This window comes from Marmota flaviventris, chromosome 3 (assembly GCF_047511675.1).
Source record: "Marmota flaviventris isolate mMarFla1 chromosome 3, mMarFla1.hap1, whole genome shotgun sequence".
Lineage (NCBI taxonomy): Eukaryota > Metazoa > Chordata > Mammalia > Rodentia > Sciuridae > Marmota > Marmota flaviventris.
In genome coordinates this window covers 11932906-11946843 of record NC_092500.1, presented here as the reverse complement: position 1 = coordinate 11946843, position 13938 = coordinate 11932906, and the positions used below count along the sequence as shown (strand labels likewise).

Here is a 13938-nt window from a genome sequence, read left to right as displayed (position 1 = left end):
GGCTCTGAACCCACTTCAGCCACCTGTGCCTCTGCTAAGGAGAAGGTCTGTTTTCCCCTGTAGAGAGGGCGGGCAGCTCCCCTGCCAGCCAGGACACCCTGCCGTTTTGAACTAGGTGAGCAGAGAGACCCTTCAATCATGGCGATCAGAAGGACATCTCCATTCTACAAAGGTAGGCTTCCCTCCCGTGCAGCCAGTTCACCCTGGGAAAGTGGAGCCCAGAGATGGCTTGGTGGGAGAAAGATGGAAAACAGACTGGCCCAGATGCTGAAAACGCACGTGGGCTGGGGTCGCGGGTCATGGCGATCCCTTGTCCTGCGTGGGTGGATCCCAGCGCTGCAAACGCAAGTCCCCAAGCCAAGGGGACACCAGGACCTGTGAGACATATTTCTCTGTAGCCAGCCGCCTCCCCTCTGTGACTTTCTGCTTCTCTTCCTCCTGGACTCTAAGGCGTGTGGCAGTCCAGGGCTCTGTGCTGGGGCTGTGCTCGCCCTTTTGGTGAGGAGTTCTGCTTCCTCACTGATGAAGTCTGAACACTGGAGAAGCCGTCAAGGCAAGCATGTAGAGCAGGGTTTATTCAGAAGGTCGTAACCCAGAATTCTCCCGGGAGGAGAACGGGCCCTACCTTGTATCCTGGTATCCCAGGAAGTGAGGGTGTCCTGCCCTTTACACATCCTGGACCTTCTGTGTCTTCCTGCCTTCTTTCCCCTATCTTTCTCCTTCCTGCACACCTGAGTAGGCCCAGGAGATGTCCTCAGTGGAATGGCCAAAAGGTGAGAAGCCCCTGGGCAGGGGGAAGGGCTAAATGGAGTGATGGGGGAAGGAAGCTGGCCTGGAGAAGTGAATGAACAACGTTTACAACTCCCTGTAGGGAGGGACAATTCCTGGGACAGGTTCTTAGCCCTGGGTTGGAACAGAGCTGAGGAGGAAGGGCTCTAAGGCATGGACATGTCAGTATCTCGGGGCAGTCTCCAACTTCCCAGACCCAAAAGGGCCTTCCCTCTCTCCTGCTGGATTCCTGTCTGCACACACTGCCTGTCTTTAATTCTGGCTTCATGACTTCTCTTCCTCTAGAGCTCCCCTGTCCCTGGCTTTAACCTCAGGACTGGAATCGAACTTGAACCTGAGTTTCAACACAGCACATTCACACCAGAACAGTGCCTGGGCCACACTGGGAAATGCCTCCTCCCATCCTCTGGTGTTCACAGCTCTGGGGACACAGGGATCTAGGTGGCTGGCACCTTTGTGCAATCAATCCATCAGTCAATCTCAGTGCCCCTTTCTCCTCCCTTCCCTGGCCTAGGCAGGTGGATGGTGGGCTGGGCTTCAGATGGGGTCTCAGTTCTTATATTGTATGGGAAACCCTTGTTCCTCTCTGCTGCTGTCCTTGACACCCACACCAATCCATTCTGTGACCAGATCCGGGGCCGGGGAGGAGATTCCCACACCAAACAATCCTGCACTTCTTAGTGGGGACCAAGGGCTGTCCTCCAGCTAATCAATTGTGACCTACCAGGGGCTAGCCTCAGGGTCCTGCGAGCTGGGGGCTCAGGCCCAGCAGACCCTCCCACTCAGAGGCCAGTCCCAAGTCCCAGCCTCTGCCAGAGTGGCGTCCGGCTCCTGGAGCCCGCCCTCCTGGCGAGCATACAGAGCAGGGTTTATTTAAAAAGGGGTAAAATAGACTTCTCTCAGGAGGGAGGAGGGGCCATGACTGGCACCGTACAAGTCAAGGAGTCGTGCCTTTTATTGGTCCTAGGCCTCCTTTGTCCTCCTGCTCTCTTCCCCTTATCTCTCTCCTTCCTGCTACCTGACTGGGCCCAGGAGTTGCAGGGTGGGGTGGCCAAAAGGTGAGAGGCAGGTGGGCTGGAGGGGCCAAGGTGGAGTGTTCTGGGCCGGAAGGGGGCATAATTAACAACTCCCTGTGGGGAGGGTCGATCCCTGGGACGGGTTACCTTAGAACAGGTTGGAGCTGGGGCAGGTGATCTGGATAAGGTGGAGTAAGGCTTGAAGTCATGAGCACTTCAATCCTCCATTCTCTGGATCTGACCCTTGCCTATCTGCCTGTCTAGTTCTGGTTTCAATTTTATTAAACACTATAAGTCACAAAATCAGACCTAATATTCATATGTCCTCGGGCATACAATCTATACAGTCTTTATAAACGCCTTATCATGAAAAAAGGATTTTTTTTTCTTTAACTGGGGATTGAACCCCGGGGTGTTACCCACCGCCTTTTACTGTTTATTTGGAGGTAACAATGATGCTCTGGAAATCGTAGGGTCACCAGATGAAGATCTGTCAGATGAAGAAAACTATTTCTTGAAGTATCATAGAGAACAATTTTTGAAAGATTTCCCCAAGTGGAAACAGGAACAAGAAAAAATTATCAGAGAGCTCCGTGCCCGGGCAGATGAGGTTGACGCCACCCATGAACAAACCAACAAGATCAACATGGTGGCCCACACCACAGCTGTCTTCTCTAGAGCCATGAGCTTCTTGGGGATTGCCCTCGCTCCACTGACCACAAGAGGAAGCCTCACGCTTTCAGCTGCCGGCAAAACTTTGGGGGCAGCAGCTGGGATCACCAGTGATGTGACCAACCTGATAGAAGGGTCCTGCAATAAAAAAGGTAAAGCTCAGGCCACCGGGCACGAGCCTACCAGTGAGCCAGAGTTCGAGCAGGTGGATGAGAAGTCCATTTTCACAGCTATTACTAATATCATGGACAAGTTTCAAGACACCTCCAAGAGTCTCAGGAAGAGCAGGCGTGCCTACAGGGTAGCCCAAGCCAAGCCAAGCTTGGCTAAGGCTGCCAAGCATCGCCTGACAGGTGGCAAAGTCTCAGGCAAAACCAGCAAGTATGTGCAAAAGGCCTTTGATGGCACACCTCTGGGAATGACCAAAAGTGCTCTCTTGGAGGGAGGTGCAGAGACGGCTGTCCACCTCGTCCGGGATTTGTGCAATCTCTCTGATACCTGGAAGAAACTGAAGGATGGAGACAGGGCACAGCGGGCAAAAGAACTAAGGGCCCAGGCCCAGGAGCTGGAAGAGCTGGTGACACAGTACAGCCACCATTATGAGCGGCTACAGCAGGTGAGCTCAGGATGTTGGAAGGGGGCTTTGGCCCAAATCCATGGAAACCAAGGTTGTCCAGAAGGGTTTAAGGGAGTGTGTGCTTGTGAGTGTGGCAGTGAAGTTTGCATGGATGTCCTTGAGGACATAGCATATGGTGGCCCTGAAGGCCCAAACTGTAAGAGGTTCCCCTGGAGATGGCAGTCCTGCACAGACCTGGTCACCTGTTCCCTCTCCCTTAAGGCTCCTTTAGGACCCCGTGCCAGGAAGAGTATCTTCCTGGCTTTACACAGGAGGTCACTGAGCCATATGGAGTGCTCTGGACTCAGTTATGTCCCCCTCAAATTATTCATCAAACGCCTAAGGCCAGTGCGGCAAGCTGGGGGTGGGGCTTGGGGAGGTGACGAGGGTTGAATGCAGACCTAAGGACAGGCCCTAATCTGATGGGATCAATGTCCATATAAGAGGAGGAAGAAGCTAGAGAGGGTCCCCCTGCCCCCAAAGCACCACACCGAGAAGCCCTTTAAGGGCACAGAGAAGGCAGCCACCTGCCAATAAGAAAGAAGAAACCCCTGCTGGGAGCACAGTGGGCCAGCATCCTGACCTGGGCCAGCATCCTGACCTGGGCCAGCACCCTGACCTGGGCAGCACCCTGACCTGGGCCAGTGCCCTGACCTGACCAGCACCCTGACCTGGCCAGCACCCTGACCTGGGCCAGTGCCCTGACCTGACCAGCACCCTGACCTGACCAGCACCCTGACCTGGCCAGCACCCTGACCTGGGCCAGAGGCCTCTGGAACTCTGGGAACTACGTGTCAGCTCTATGAACCACTCTCTCTGTGGCCTTCCATCATGGCAGCCAAGACCAGCCTGACAGGGGGTGACGTGGCTGGCCAGTGTCCCCCTCTGCTCCAGCTGCTCTAACAGTGTATGTAGACCAGGTGACTTGTGAACAACAGAAATGTGTCCTTCCCAGTTCTGGAGGCTGCACGGCCAAGGTCCAGGTGCCTGCAGAGGCAGGCTTGGTGCTGGGGAGGCTCCCGCTGCGTCACAGAAGGCCCCTTCTTGTCCTTCCTCACCTGGACAGAGGGGCAAGCAGGTCCCTCAGGGCCCTCTCATAGGAGCCAGTCCCACAGGTGAGGCCCTGCCCTCATGACCTGTCACCATCCCAAGGCCCCGCCTCCTAGGGCCAACACTTGGGGGTTAGGGATTGACCTGTGAATTCTGGGGAACACAAATATTCAGGGCCTAGCACCAAGTTCCCCAGGATCTTCTGTTAGCTGCAGGGCGGGCTGAACTGTCAACCCCACTGTCTGGCTCCTGACCGCTTGTTTGCCTCAAGGCTGAGCACTCAACCCCCAAGACCCCCACTCGCCTGGTACAACAGAAACCCACATCCCGCCCCTGCCCGGTCAGCCTGAGAAGCAGAAGGTGACACCCTGAGCAACTCCTGTGTGATCCTGTCACTGCAGGCCACCAGGCAGCTCGCAGACCCAGAGACCCCACTAGATTTTGGCTATAAAAACTCTCCTGCCTGGGGTTGAGGCTCAGTGGTAGAGTGCTCGCCTAGCGTGTGCGAGGCCCTGGGTTCCATCCTCAGCACCACATAAATGAAGAAAATGAGGATGTGTGTCCAACTACAACTAAAAATAAAAAAAATAAAAAATTCCTCCTGCTGCTCGCTCTCCTTCCTCTTTCCTGCTGTCTCTCTCTCCTCTCTCTCTCTCTCTCTCTCTCTCTTCCCTCCCTGGTAATCAGAGACCACCGCAATAAAGATCTCTTGGTCTCACCGAGTGTCTGGTCACTTTCCTTTCATTTTCCTTCTCTCTTTTTTTCTTTCCCACTTCCCTCCTTGTCTCTCTCTCTCTGGGGACTGAGCCCAGGGGCACTTTTATCCTGAGGCAAACCCCAGTCCTTTTCATTTTTTTAAATTTTGAGCCAGGGTATCACTAACTGATCAGGCTGCCCGTGACCTTGGGATGTCCTGCCTCAGCCTGCCCCATAGCTAGGATTTCAGGAGTGGTCAGTGCATTTAGCTCTTTTCATTTTAAAATTAATGACATGTAATAATTGTACTGTTTTTTTTTTCTCCCAGAAACTCTATTTTCGTTCTATGTTGTTGCGTTTTGTTTTGTTTTGTTGTGTTTGTTTTGTTTTGTATTTCCTCCCACAAATTCTTGAATTCTTGACAAGAAGAACAGAGCAAAATCTTTTGTCTTGGGAAAGCAACAGAGACTCAAACTCAGCCTCCATCCGAGGCGCAGGACAGGTTCCAGGGCCAAGTGAAGCAAAGCAATTAACCTAGTTACCCAGGAGCGCCACTCGGAGGGACCAGAACCTGCTGCCCCCCTCACAGCACAGCGAAGGTCACGGTGAGCGGGAGACCCAGGTGGAGTGGCAGCATGAGGGCCCTGGCAGGCGCAGGCGCAGGCGCAGCTGAAACCCCCACGCATGCGATGACTTCGAGACCCCAGCCCTGCGTACCTTACAAGCACTATAAAGCTACACATTTCTGTCTTTTGGTTGAGTGTAAGGATGGCCTTAGGCCTTAGCCTAAGCAACTCCATTTTAAAATAAATCTGCATGCTCACCAGGCAAGCCACAGAGCCCTCAGATCGTCAATCAGGCACAGCCTGATAAAAGCAAGTCACTTTCCACAACCCTGATAAGAGCCAGAAGGGTATCAGGGCGGAAACCACAGACCATATGTCCATTCTAATATGTAAGATGTCACTAAGTAAACCTGGTAACAGCTGATAGGGACCCAAAGGGCGAGCAGAAGCTCCCAAAATTTAGTATAAATAATGGAACAAATGAACATTCAGCCAGCCGACACCGATGCCCACATGCCAGAGACCCTCATGAGGACCTGGACTACACCCCAACTCTTCTCATCATCTGCCTGATCCTCTGCATCGTCCTCACCGCTTGCAAACTCGACAGCTGCCTCTTGATCCTAGTGGGAAAGGCGACTTCTCCTTATGCCCATCTCCTCAGCCAGCCACCAACTCACACCAGGAGAAGCCTCCATCAGCTCCTGACCTGCTCTCTGCATCTGAGTGCGTGGGCAACTGCTGGACTTAAGGCCTAAGACTTGAGACTTTAAATCTAGCACCTAAACTCAGCATGCAGAGGGAATGTCTGTAACAGGTCTGTCAGGATGAAGTGTGTTTGCAGTGCTCAGAGTTAACTTAGAATTGTTTGCTTTGAATTGATTTGTCTATAGCAGTGCCCAGCATTAAAGATTGTCATTCCTTGATTAAGAACCTATAGAATGAAATTGTATTAAGTGATTTGAGTGAATAAAATATTGAAAAGGGCAGAAGTGCATGGATATTCTTTATCTCTCCTTTCGAAAGCAGATGTCACACTTTTGCCCATTGCGACATTGAATCAGGCCTGGATTTCCGTCCTCCCCCCTGCTCCAGCCTAAGAATAAAGAGTCTCACTCCTGTGTCCTCTGCAGGGTCTGATTCTTCTGATGGGAGCACAAGTGAGAAGTTAGCTCTCCACCAGGTGGCCTCTCTCACAGGGTCCCTGCTGGCTCAGAGCCAGGTTTGCACACAGTGGGATGTCCCTGTCCCTGGAACCTGCCCCACCAGATCACTTTGTAGGAAGGAAGGGGGCCCAGGAGCCCCCTGTGTCCCCCACAACCAAAATCCTCCCATGTCCTCAGGACTGCTCAAGTCCCCCTGTCTGTCCCGTCCACTCACCCAAAGATGACTTTTCTTTCCTGTGCTTTAGCTGCTGTTTTGAGAGTCAGCCATGAGCTTTACATGCGATTTTTTCTTTAAAGAAAAGAAAGAGGAAGCCACACTGGCCAAAGGTGACAGCAGTTGCTATTCTTGCGTGGAATTTCCTTCTGTGCTTTTCTTGCTTTGGGTTTTGAAGTGCTGGCTTTGCAAGACCCTCCCTGCAGGCCGCGTGATTGGCGTTTCTCTCTATTCCCAGGCCCCTCATTTGTCTACAGAGCTGTCACTTATCATCCCGCTGCTTTCACGAAGCAGAAACATCTAATATTCAACGCCTTCATTGGTTTTCATAGGCAGTTTTCCCACATCTTTTATGGGTGCGCTATCTGTACATAATGACGGACTTGTTACTCATCCGTTCATGCACACAGCACAACAGGACTATTTGGCCAATGATCACTCCCCTGCCCTTCCCCCTCCTTCCCCACCTCCCAACCCTGGTCCCTCTCCTCCACTGGTCTCCCTTTGATTTTCATGAGATTTCGCCCCCCACACACACACCTTTCTTTTCCTATTTCCTCTCTAAAAACTTCCACACAGGAGAGAAAGCATACAACACTTGACCTTCTCAGTGTGGCTTATTTCACTTAATATAACGTTCTCAAGTTCCTTCCATTTTCCAGAAAATGACATAATTTTATTTTTTTTTATGGCCCCATTCTGTATATACGCCACATTTTCTGTATCCATTCTTCTGATGATGGACACCGAGGCTGGTTCCATAGTTTGGCTACTGTGAATTAGGCTGCAATGAACATGGGTGTGCATGCTGATAGCATGATGACATTAATTCTTCAAAACAAAAACCGATGGGTGGTAGAGCTGGGCTATATGGTGGTTCAAGGCCTCATAGAGTTTAATATGTTGCAAAGTATTCACTTGACTACATACAGTATTTTTCTTTTTCTTTTTGCAGTACTGACCTGGCCTTGCTTGTGCATGCTCCTTGAGGGCTCAATGGCTGAGCTGTATCTCCAGCCCCCCTCCCATTTTTGAGATAGTGTCTCGTTAATTGCCAAGGCTGGCCTCACACTGGAGATCCTCCTGGCTCAGCCTCCTGAGTAGCTGGAGTTGCAGGTGTGCACCCCCACACCTGGCTATGTACAGTCCTTTAATTAGGAAAAGATAGACATTGATGTTTTAAGTGCCCAAAACCAACTCAAAATGGCTTATAAAGTAAAAGGAATTAGTTGGCACACAGGCTTCACAAGCTTGGGGATACCATGGACTCACGTGTGTCTGGAAGCACGCAGCAAAAATGTCACCAGCCATTTGTTTTTCTGACTCACACGTTTCACAGGGCACCCAGCCCAGGTGCTCCAGGTTCCTAGAGGAAGTGGGCAGGGAGAGACCCTGGTCCACTCTGATTGGCCAAGCCCAGGCCCCGCCCCTGGCCCGCTGCTGCTGGGAGGCTCCTTGGGAACCACAGGGGAGGAGAGGGAACGAAACCCCAAGCAGAGGACCATGGCTGTTGGCCTCTCCCAGTTCTTGAACTTTTAGATTATTTCAAGTTTTTATTTACACAATATTACCAAGTGTTTACCTAAAGGCAGGGTCCCTTTTCCCTCCTGGAATTGTGGACCCAATAACAAGATGGTCTGAGTGGGGGCAGGGTGACAATACTCATACATGGATATTTCAAATCATTTCCATCTCTGAAACCAGTTCCAACAACTGGAGGAACCCCTTCACCTGTTTTGCTCTGTGCATGGCCCCCGGACTGTAAACGGTATTTCTAGAGGTGGGATGCTGATGTCAGGCTTTCTGTGTTTGGGGATCCTCCACATCCGCCTTCCAACACCCCCGTCCTGCAGGCCCCTCAGCGGGAGTCTGCAGGCGCCCGTTCTCTCTCCTCGTGGCCAGCGCGGGCGGGACACGCTCATGCCTCTTACTTTTGCCAAGCCCATCAAAATGGTCTCCAGCAGTGGTCTGGTTTGCATTTTGGTGCTAGTGATGTTAAGCATCTTGACCTGTATTATTGGCCACTGGACGTGTGTTAGTCAGCTTTTCTCCTCCCGTGACCAAAAGACCAGACAAGAACAGCTAGAGGAGGAGAAGTTTATTTGGGGGCTCACAGTTTCTGAGGTCTGGGTCCATAGACGGCTGACTCCATTGCTCAGCGCCTGAGGTGAGGCAGAACATCATGGTGGAAATGGGTGGCAGAGGAAAGCAGCTGGGGACACGGCATCAGGAAGCAGAGAGAGAGAGAGAGAGAGAGAGGCAGACAGACTCCCTTCCCACAGACAAAACATACACCCAAAGGCACGCCCCCACTGACTCACCTCCTCCAGCCACACTCTAGCTGCCTACGGTCACCACCTGGTCAGTCTCTATCCGGGGATTAATTAGCTTAAAACCCTCATAATCTAATCCTTTCACCTCTAAACTCCCTTGCATTGTGTCACACATGAGCTTGGGGGTGGGGACACGTCATGTCTGAATCATAACAGGGCATCTGTGAGACCTGTGTTCAAAGAGCACAAGAAATAACCTGCTGACAGAAAACAATGTCCAGGCTCAGTTGGAGACATCAAGGACTTTGCTACAGTTTCCCAAGACTCCAAACAAGAATGGGCCCAGGACAGGGTGGATGGGGAGGTGGTGGGGGTGGGGAGGGGGCAAGGGTTCACATCTGTTACTTGTGATAAAAACTGAAGTTAAAAAAAACCAAGAGCGTCCCATAAAGATGTGAAACCACGAGTCCCTGGTTGTCCTGGTAAATTCTTTTATGCTTTCAGAAAATCAGCAGTGCTTGGGCAGTGTGAACCGTCACCAAATGGAAAAGCTTGACATTATTGTGTATTTAGTCCACAAAGCAGATGTGACATTGATGATACTCCATGGTCACAAGAAAACCTTGGCTCAATCTCTTTTGTGACTCTATAAGATGAACATGTTGAATAAAATGCTAGAAAGTATAAATCTGTGACACACCGATACCCAAATCTGCAGGGACCAAGTTGAGGTTTTCACAGCATATAAGGATATTTCAATATGTGGAAATCTATGCACATAATGTACTATATTTGTGGCATAAATAAAAAAGGAAAATTATGATCATTTGATTAGAGTCTGAAAATTCAGCACTTCATCCAAATAAAAATATTTAAGATAGGAATGAAACACACCACATCATGATGAAGAGTGGCTTTTGTAATCCAGCTGCCACCTCTGAAATGCTAGAGTCAATTCCACCCCATAAAGTAATTTAAGAATTCTAGCTAACTCAATAAGGCCCAGACCGAAAATAAGAAAAAAAAAAGTATAGAGAAGTTGGGGGAAAACAATATTATTTATTCATGAATTATTCATTCAATAACTATTGTATCAGCAAAGATTCAGAAAAGCCCAAGAGGAATATTAAAAATGAATAATATTTCCATGGAGTAAGAAAACAAGTTAGAAAATGTCACATTAAAAGATACGATTCATAATAGCATCAAAACAATTTAAAGTACCAAAGAAATGCATGTTGGCAATAACTACGAAATCAGCAAGTCCTTTTTGAGAGAAAATGGCACTGTGGGTCTCTGGGAAGGAGGTGCGAGGGTGGGAGAGACATACAGACCCGTGGCTTCCTCGAGGGACCCTCTGGGTCGCTTATGTTTGCAAACACTGCAACAGCAAACCATCGCCTTTGTAGAGTTCAAGGGTGTGAGGAGCTCCCAGCCCCTGCAAAGCTGAGAGGAGGAGGGGGCAGGGGAGCCAGAGACCAGCTCCATCACTGTTCAAGTGGGGACAAGAAAGGACGGGGGTGGCATTCTACAAAGGACTTAAAACAATAACAAAAAGGTTAAGACTCCAATGTACAGGAGCGTCTCTCTGAACATGAGAGTCCATCTCCTCTTAAGAAAAGAGCACACGCTCATCAAAAGTAATGGCTATGACAAGTGTCCAGAAATATGGAGACATTCGTATACTGTTACTTTTAAATTAGGGCATACAGGACTGCAAATTGGTGCAACCATTCTGGAATGGTATGGAGATTCCTCAGAAAACTTAGAATGGAACCACCATTTGACCCAGCTATCCCACACCTCGGTCTATACCCAAATGACTTAGAATCAGCATTCTACAGTGACGCAACCGCATCAGTGTTCATAGCATCTCAATTCACAATAGCTAAACTATGGGACCAACCTAGATGCCCTTCACCAGATGAATGCATAAAGAAAATGTGCTATACATACACATATACAATGGAATACTACTCAACCAAAAAGAAGAATGAAATTATGGTATTTGACAATAAATGGAAGGAACTGGAGATTGTCATGCTAAGTGAAATAAGCCAGTCCCAAAAAACCAAAGGCCAAATGTTCTCTCTAATATGTGGATGCTAACTCAAAATAAGGGGGTGGGGTGAGGGGAGAATTGAAGTTCAATGAATTAAACAAAGGGGGATGACAGGAAGTAGGTATGGGAATAGGAAAGACAGTAGAATCAGTCATAACTTTCCTATGTTCATATATGAATACATGACCAGTGTAACTCCATATCATGTTCAATCACAAAAATGGGAAGTTATATTCCAAGTGTGTATAATATGTCAAAATGCACTCTACTGTCATGTATATATAAAAAGAACAAATAAAAATAAATGAATTAGGGGCTGGGGTTGTGGCTCAGTGGCTGAGCCTTGCGTAGCATGTGTGAGGCGCTGAGTTTGATTCTCAGCACCACATATAAATAAATAAAGTAAAGGTCCACTGGCAACAAAAAAATATTTTAATAAATAAAGAAAGAAAGAAATTAGGACACCCAATTGTAGGTGTAAAAGCCATGTGAAAAAAAAAAACACATTTGAAACATAATGGAGGAATAAAATTGGTGGCTGTGTGTGGTAGGGCCAGAGGTGATTTTTCGTCAAATTATATTGAAGATACATTTAAAGTGAATTTTGAGCAACAAGGGTGTCAGTCAGCTCTCCATCTCTATGACAAAACACCTGAGGCCTGGAGTTATAAGGAGAAAGGTTTATTCTGGGTCACATGATTGGTTGGCCCTGTTGCCTGGGGCCTGAGGGGAGGCTGCACAGTATGGCAGGAGCATGTGTCAGGGCAAAACTGCTCCCTCAGTGGCCAGGGAGCAGAAGAACCAGAAAGAGGAGCCCGGAGGAATGGTCCCACAGTTCCTGTTGAGGACACGCCCCAAATTCCCAGACACTCCCACAGACCCCGCCTATCAGAGCTTCCACCACCTTCCAATAGGGCCACTCTGACCAGGACTTTGCCACACAGGCCTTTGGGGGACATTCACATCCCAGCTCAGCACCCTGCAGTGCGGCCAGCCTAGTTAAAATGAACGAGCAAGCCACCAGGGGGCGCCTCATCTTGAGGAGCACCAGACTGTGCCCCTTTCAGGACGGGAGATGGTCAGAAGCTCCCTCTGCACTTCTCATTAGGCTACTGGCTAATTATCAGCGGTCTTTTGTGACTCAATATGTAGTATCAAATTCCAAAAACTGTTTGCCAGTCTACTTTGCCCCCGAAGAGATGGCCAGTTTTAGTACTTCCCAGTCACCACTCAGTTTCCCCGCTTTTTGGTTATAATCATTGGGCAAAAATGATGTGAAATTTTTGAGACGTTAAGATTTTTGATATATTCTAACCTGGTCTGTTTTATTCCTGAAAGTGATCATTTGAGAGTCCCCTTCACCAAGCATTAAGCCTTTGGGGGCCACCTGGCTGCAGAAGCGCACTACTCTTAGATGCATAGACTTGGGAGAAGATTATGGAGGAAGCTGGAAGAGATAACCCTAGGGAAGAGGGAGCCCAGGAAGCCTCTGGAAGCTGAGTTCCAGGAAGGCAGGGGTTAGGGCGTTGTGCTCATGACACAGTCCCAGTAACTAGAATGCATCTGTCGCAGGCCTGCACTTGGTAAGTATTGGAAGGAAGGAGTAAAATCTGGTTGTGTTCAGATTTTCTCGGCTGTGGCCGCCTTCATAGAATAAAACACACAAATGTTGGGCTGGGGTTGTGGCTCAGTGGTGCAGCGCTTGCCTAGCACGTGTGAGGCACCCGGTTGGATTCTTAGCACCGCATGTAAATGCATAAAGTCCACTGACAACTAAAAAAATATTTTAAAACACACACACAAAGGTGTTCAGCAAAGTTGGCTAAAGAGTTATTCATACTGCAACTGGAGATGCGCAGCAAGAAAGGAAAAGAAAAGATGTGCTCAGACAAGAACGTGTCCCGGGAAAGCCTCGTTCAGCAGGTCAACTGGAGCTCAGACAGGAGGCCTGTTGGGTGATGGGATCTTAGAAACCGAACTGGCTTCTTTTCTTCCAGCCCAGGCCTACTCCTCCTGGCCTTTCCCACCCTTTCACAAGCGGGGAGAATGTCTGGGCCCTGTCCTGAGACCCACCTGGGACTGGCCCATCCAGGCCTCTCCCACGAGCTGGGGCAGGAGTGTGTGGCTGCAGACTCTGCGGCCTGGCTGGGCTGCCCTTCCCCTTGCTGAGGTTCCGTGACATGGATGGAGGTCGTCAGGAAGATCTCCATCAGCCCCTCCACTTACCTGTGACGCTGCCCGGCCTCCCTCCTGTCCTCTCCCCATGTCCAGCCTAAGACAGCTTCAAAAGGCGTGTGCACTGGCTGCTGGCTGGTGTCAGCTGGTCACATGCCATGACCCCCAGCACACCTCCCCTCTGTTTGGGGGGACGAGCAATGCTCCCTTCCTCTCCACGGGTGCTTCTGGGAAGCTGGAGTCCTGGGTTCTTACCCTAATGCTATTGCTAACTCGGTGTGATCAGGAGTCACCTCCCTCAGAGGGTCCGATTGCTCCTCTATAAAAGGGGGCTTGGACTCCCTGATGGGCCAATGAGGAGCACCGCCAGGGGTCCCCCGTGCTCTACCCCAGGATCTCTGTGGAACTGCTCCCGAGGCACCGAGATGCAGCACCCCGGTCCGTGCTCCTGTGCTGGCCAGCAGCAGGGGTGAGTGCTGGTCTCTGGAGTTTGAGGCTGCAGTCCTAGGTGTATGGAGATGTCCCCAAGGAACCCCCACTAGCCTCTAGTAATGAGATGGCCCCTCCTGCTTCCCTACAGAGGAGTCCGCTGGCAGGTCCACCTGAGGCTGCGGATGACCTTGCCCACCAGCAGAGGACGCCA

The 13938-nt window shown here is 50.1% G+C and overlaps 2 protein-coding genes across 4 annotated transcripts in view; one reads left to right on the top strand and one right to left on the bottom strand.

The window, feature by feature from the left end:
* Mb (myoglobin) overlaps nt 1–6944 on the bottom strand; it is a 35962-nt gene extending 29018 nt beyond the window's left edge. For 2 of the 3 annotated variants that reach the window (XM_071609549.1, XM_071609548.1), the window contains exon 1: nt 6786–6943. The gene's annotated coding sequence lies outside the window, so the exon portion shown is untranslated. Of the gene's footprint in view, nt 1–6785 lie in introns of all 3 variants that reach the window. The other variant, XM_071609551.1, reaches the window with a different exon arrangement.
* Nucleotides 102–6387, top strand: LOC114084140 (apolipoprotein L6-like). The gene is made up of 3 exons (XM_027925317.2): nt 102–172; nt 2279–3093; nt 5168–6387. Exons 1-3 carry the CDS (start codon nt 139–141, stop codon nt 5375–5377), a joined length of 1059 nt encoding a protein of 352 aa, XP_027781118.2. The 5' UTR covers nt 102–138; the 3' UTR covers nt 5378–6387.
* Nucleotides 6945–13938: the final 6994 nt, after the last annotated feature.

Bases quoted from the DNA above. Each gene is read 5' to 3' on its own strand.
- LOC114084140 (XM_027925317.2), top strand. From the start codon at position 139: ATGGCGATCAGAAGGACATCTCCATTCTACAAAG. The intron at 173-2,278 runs GTAGGCTTCCCT...TGGAAATCGTAG, and splicing joins GACATCTCCATTCTACAAAG to GGTCACCAGATGAAGATCTG. The intron at 3,094-5,167 runs GTGAGCTCAGGA...TTTTTCTCCCAG, and splicing joins ATTATGAGCGGCTACAGCAG to AAACTCTATTTTCGTTCTAT.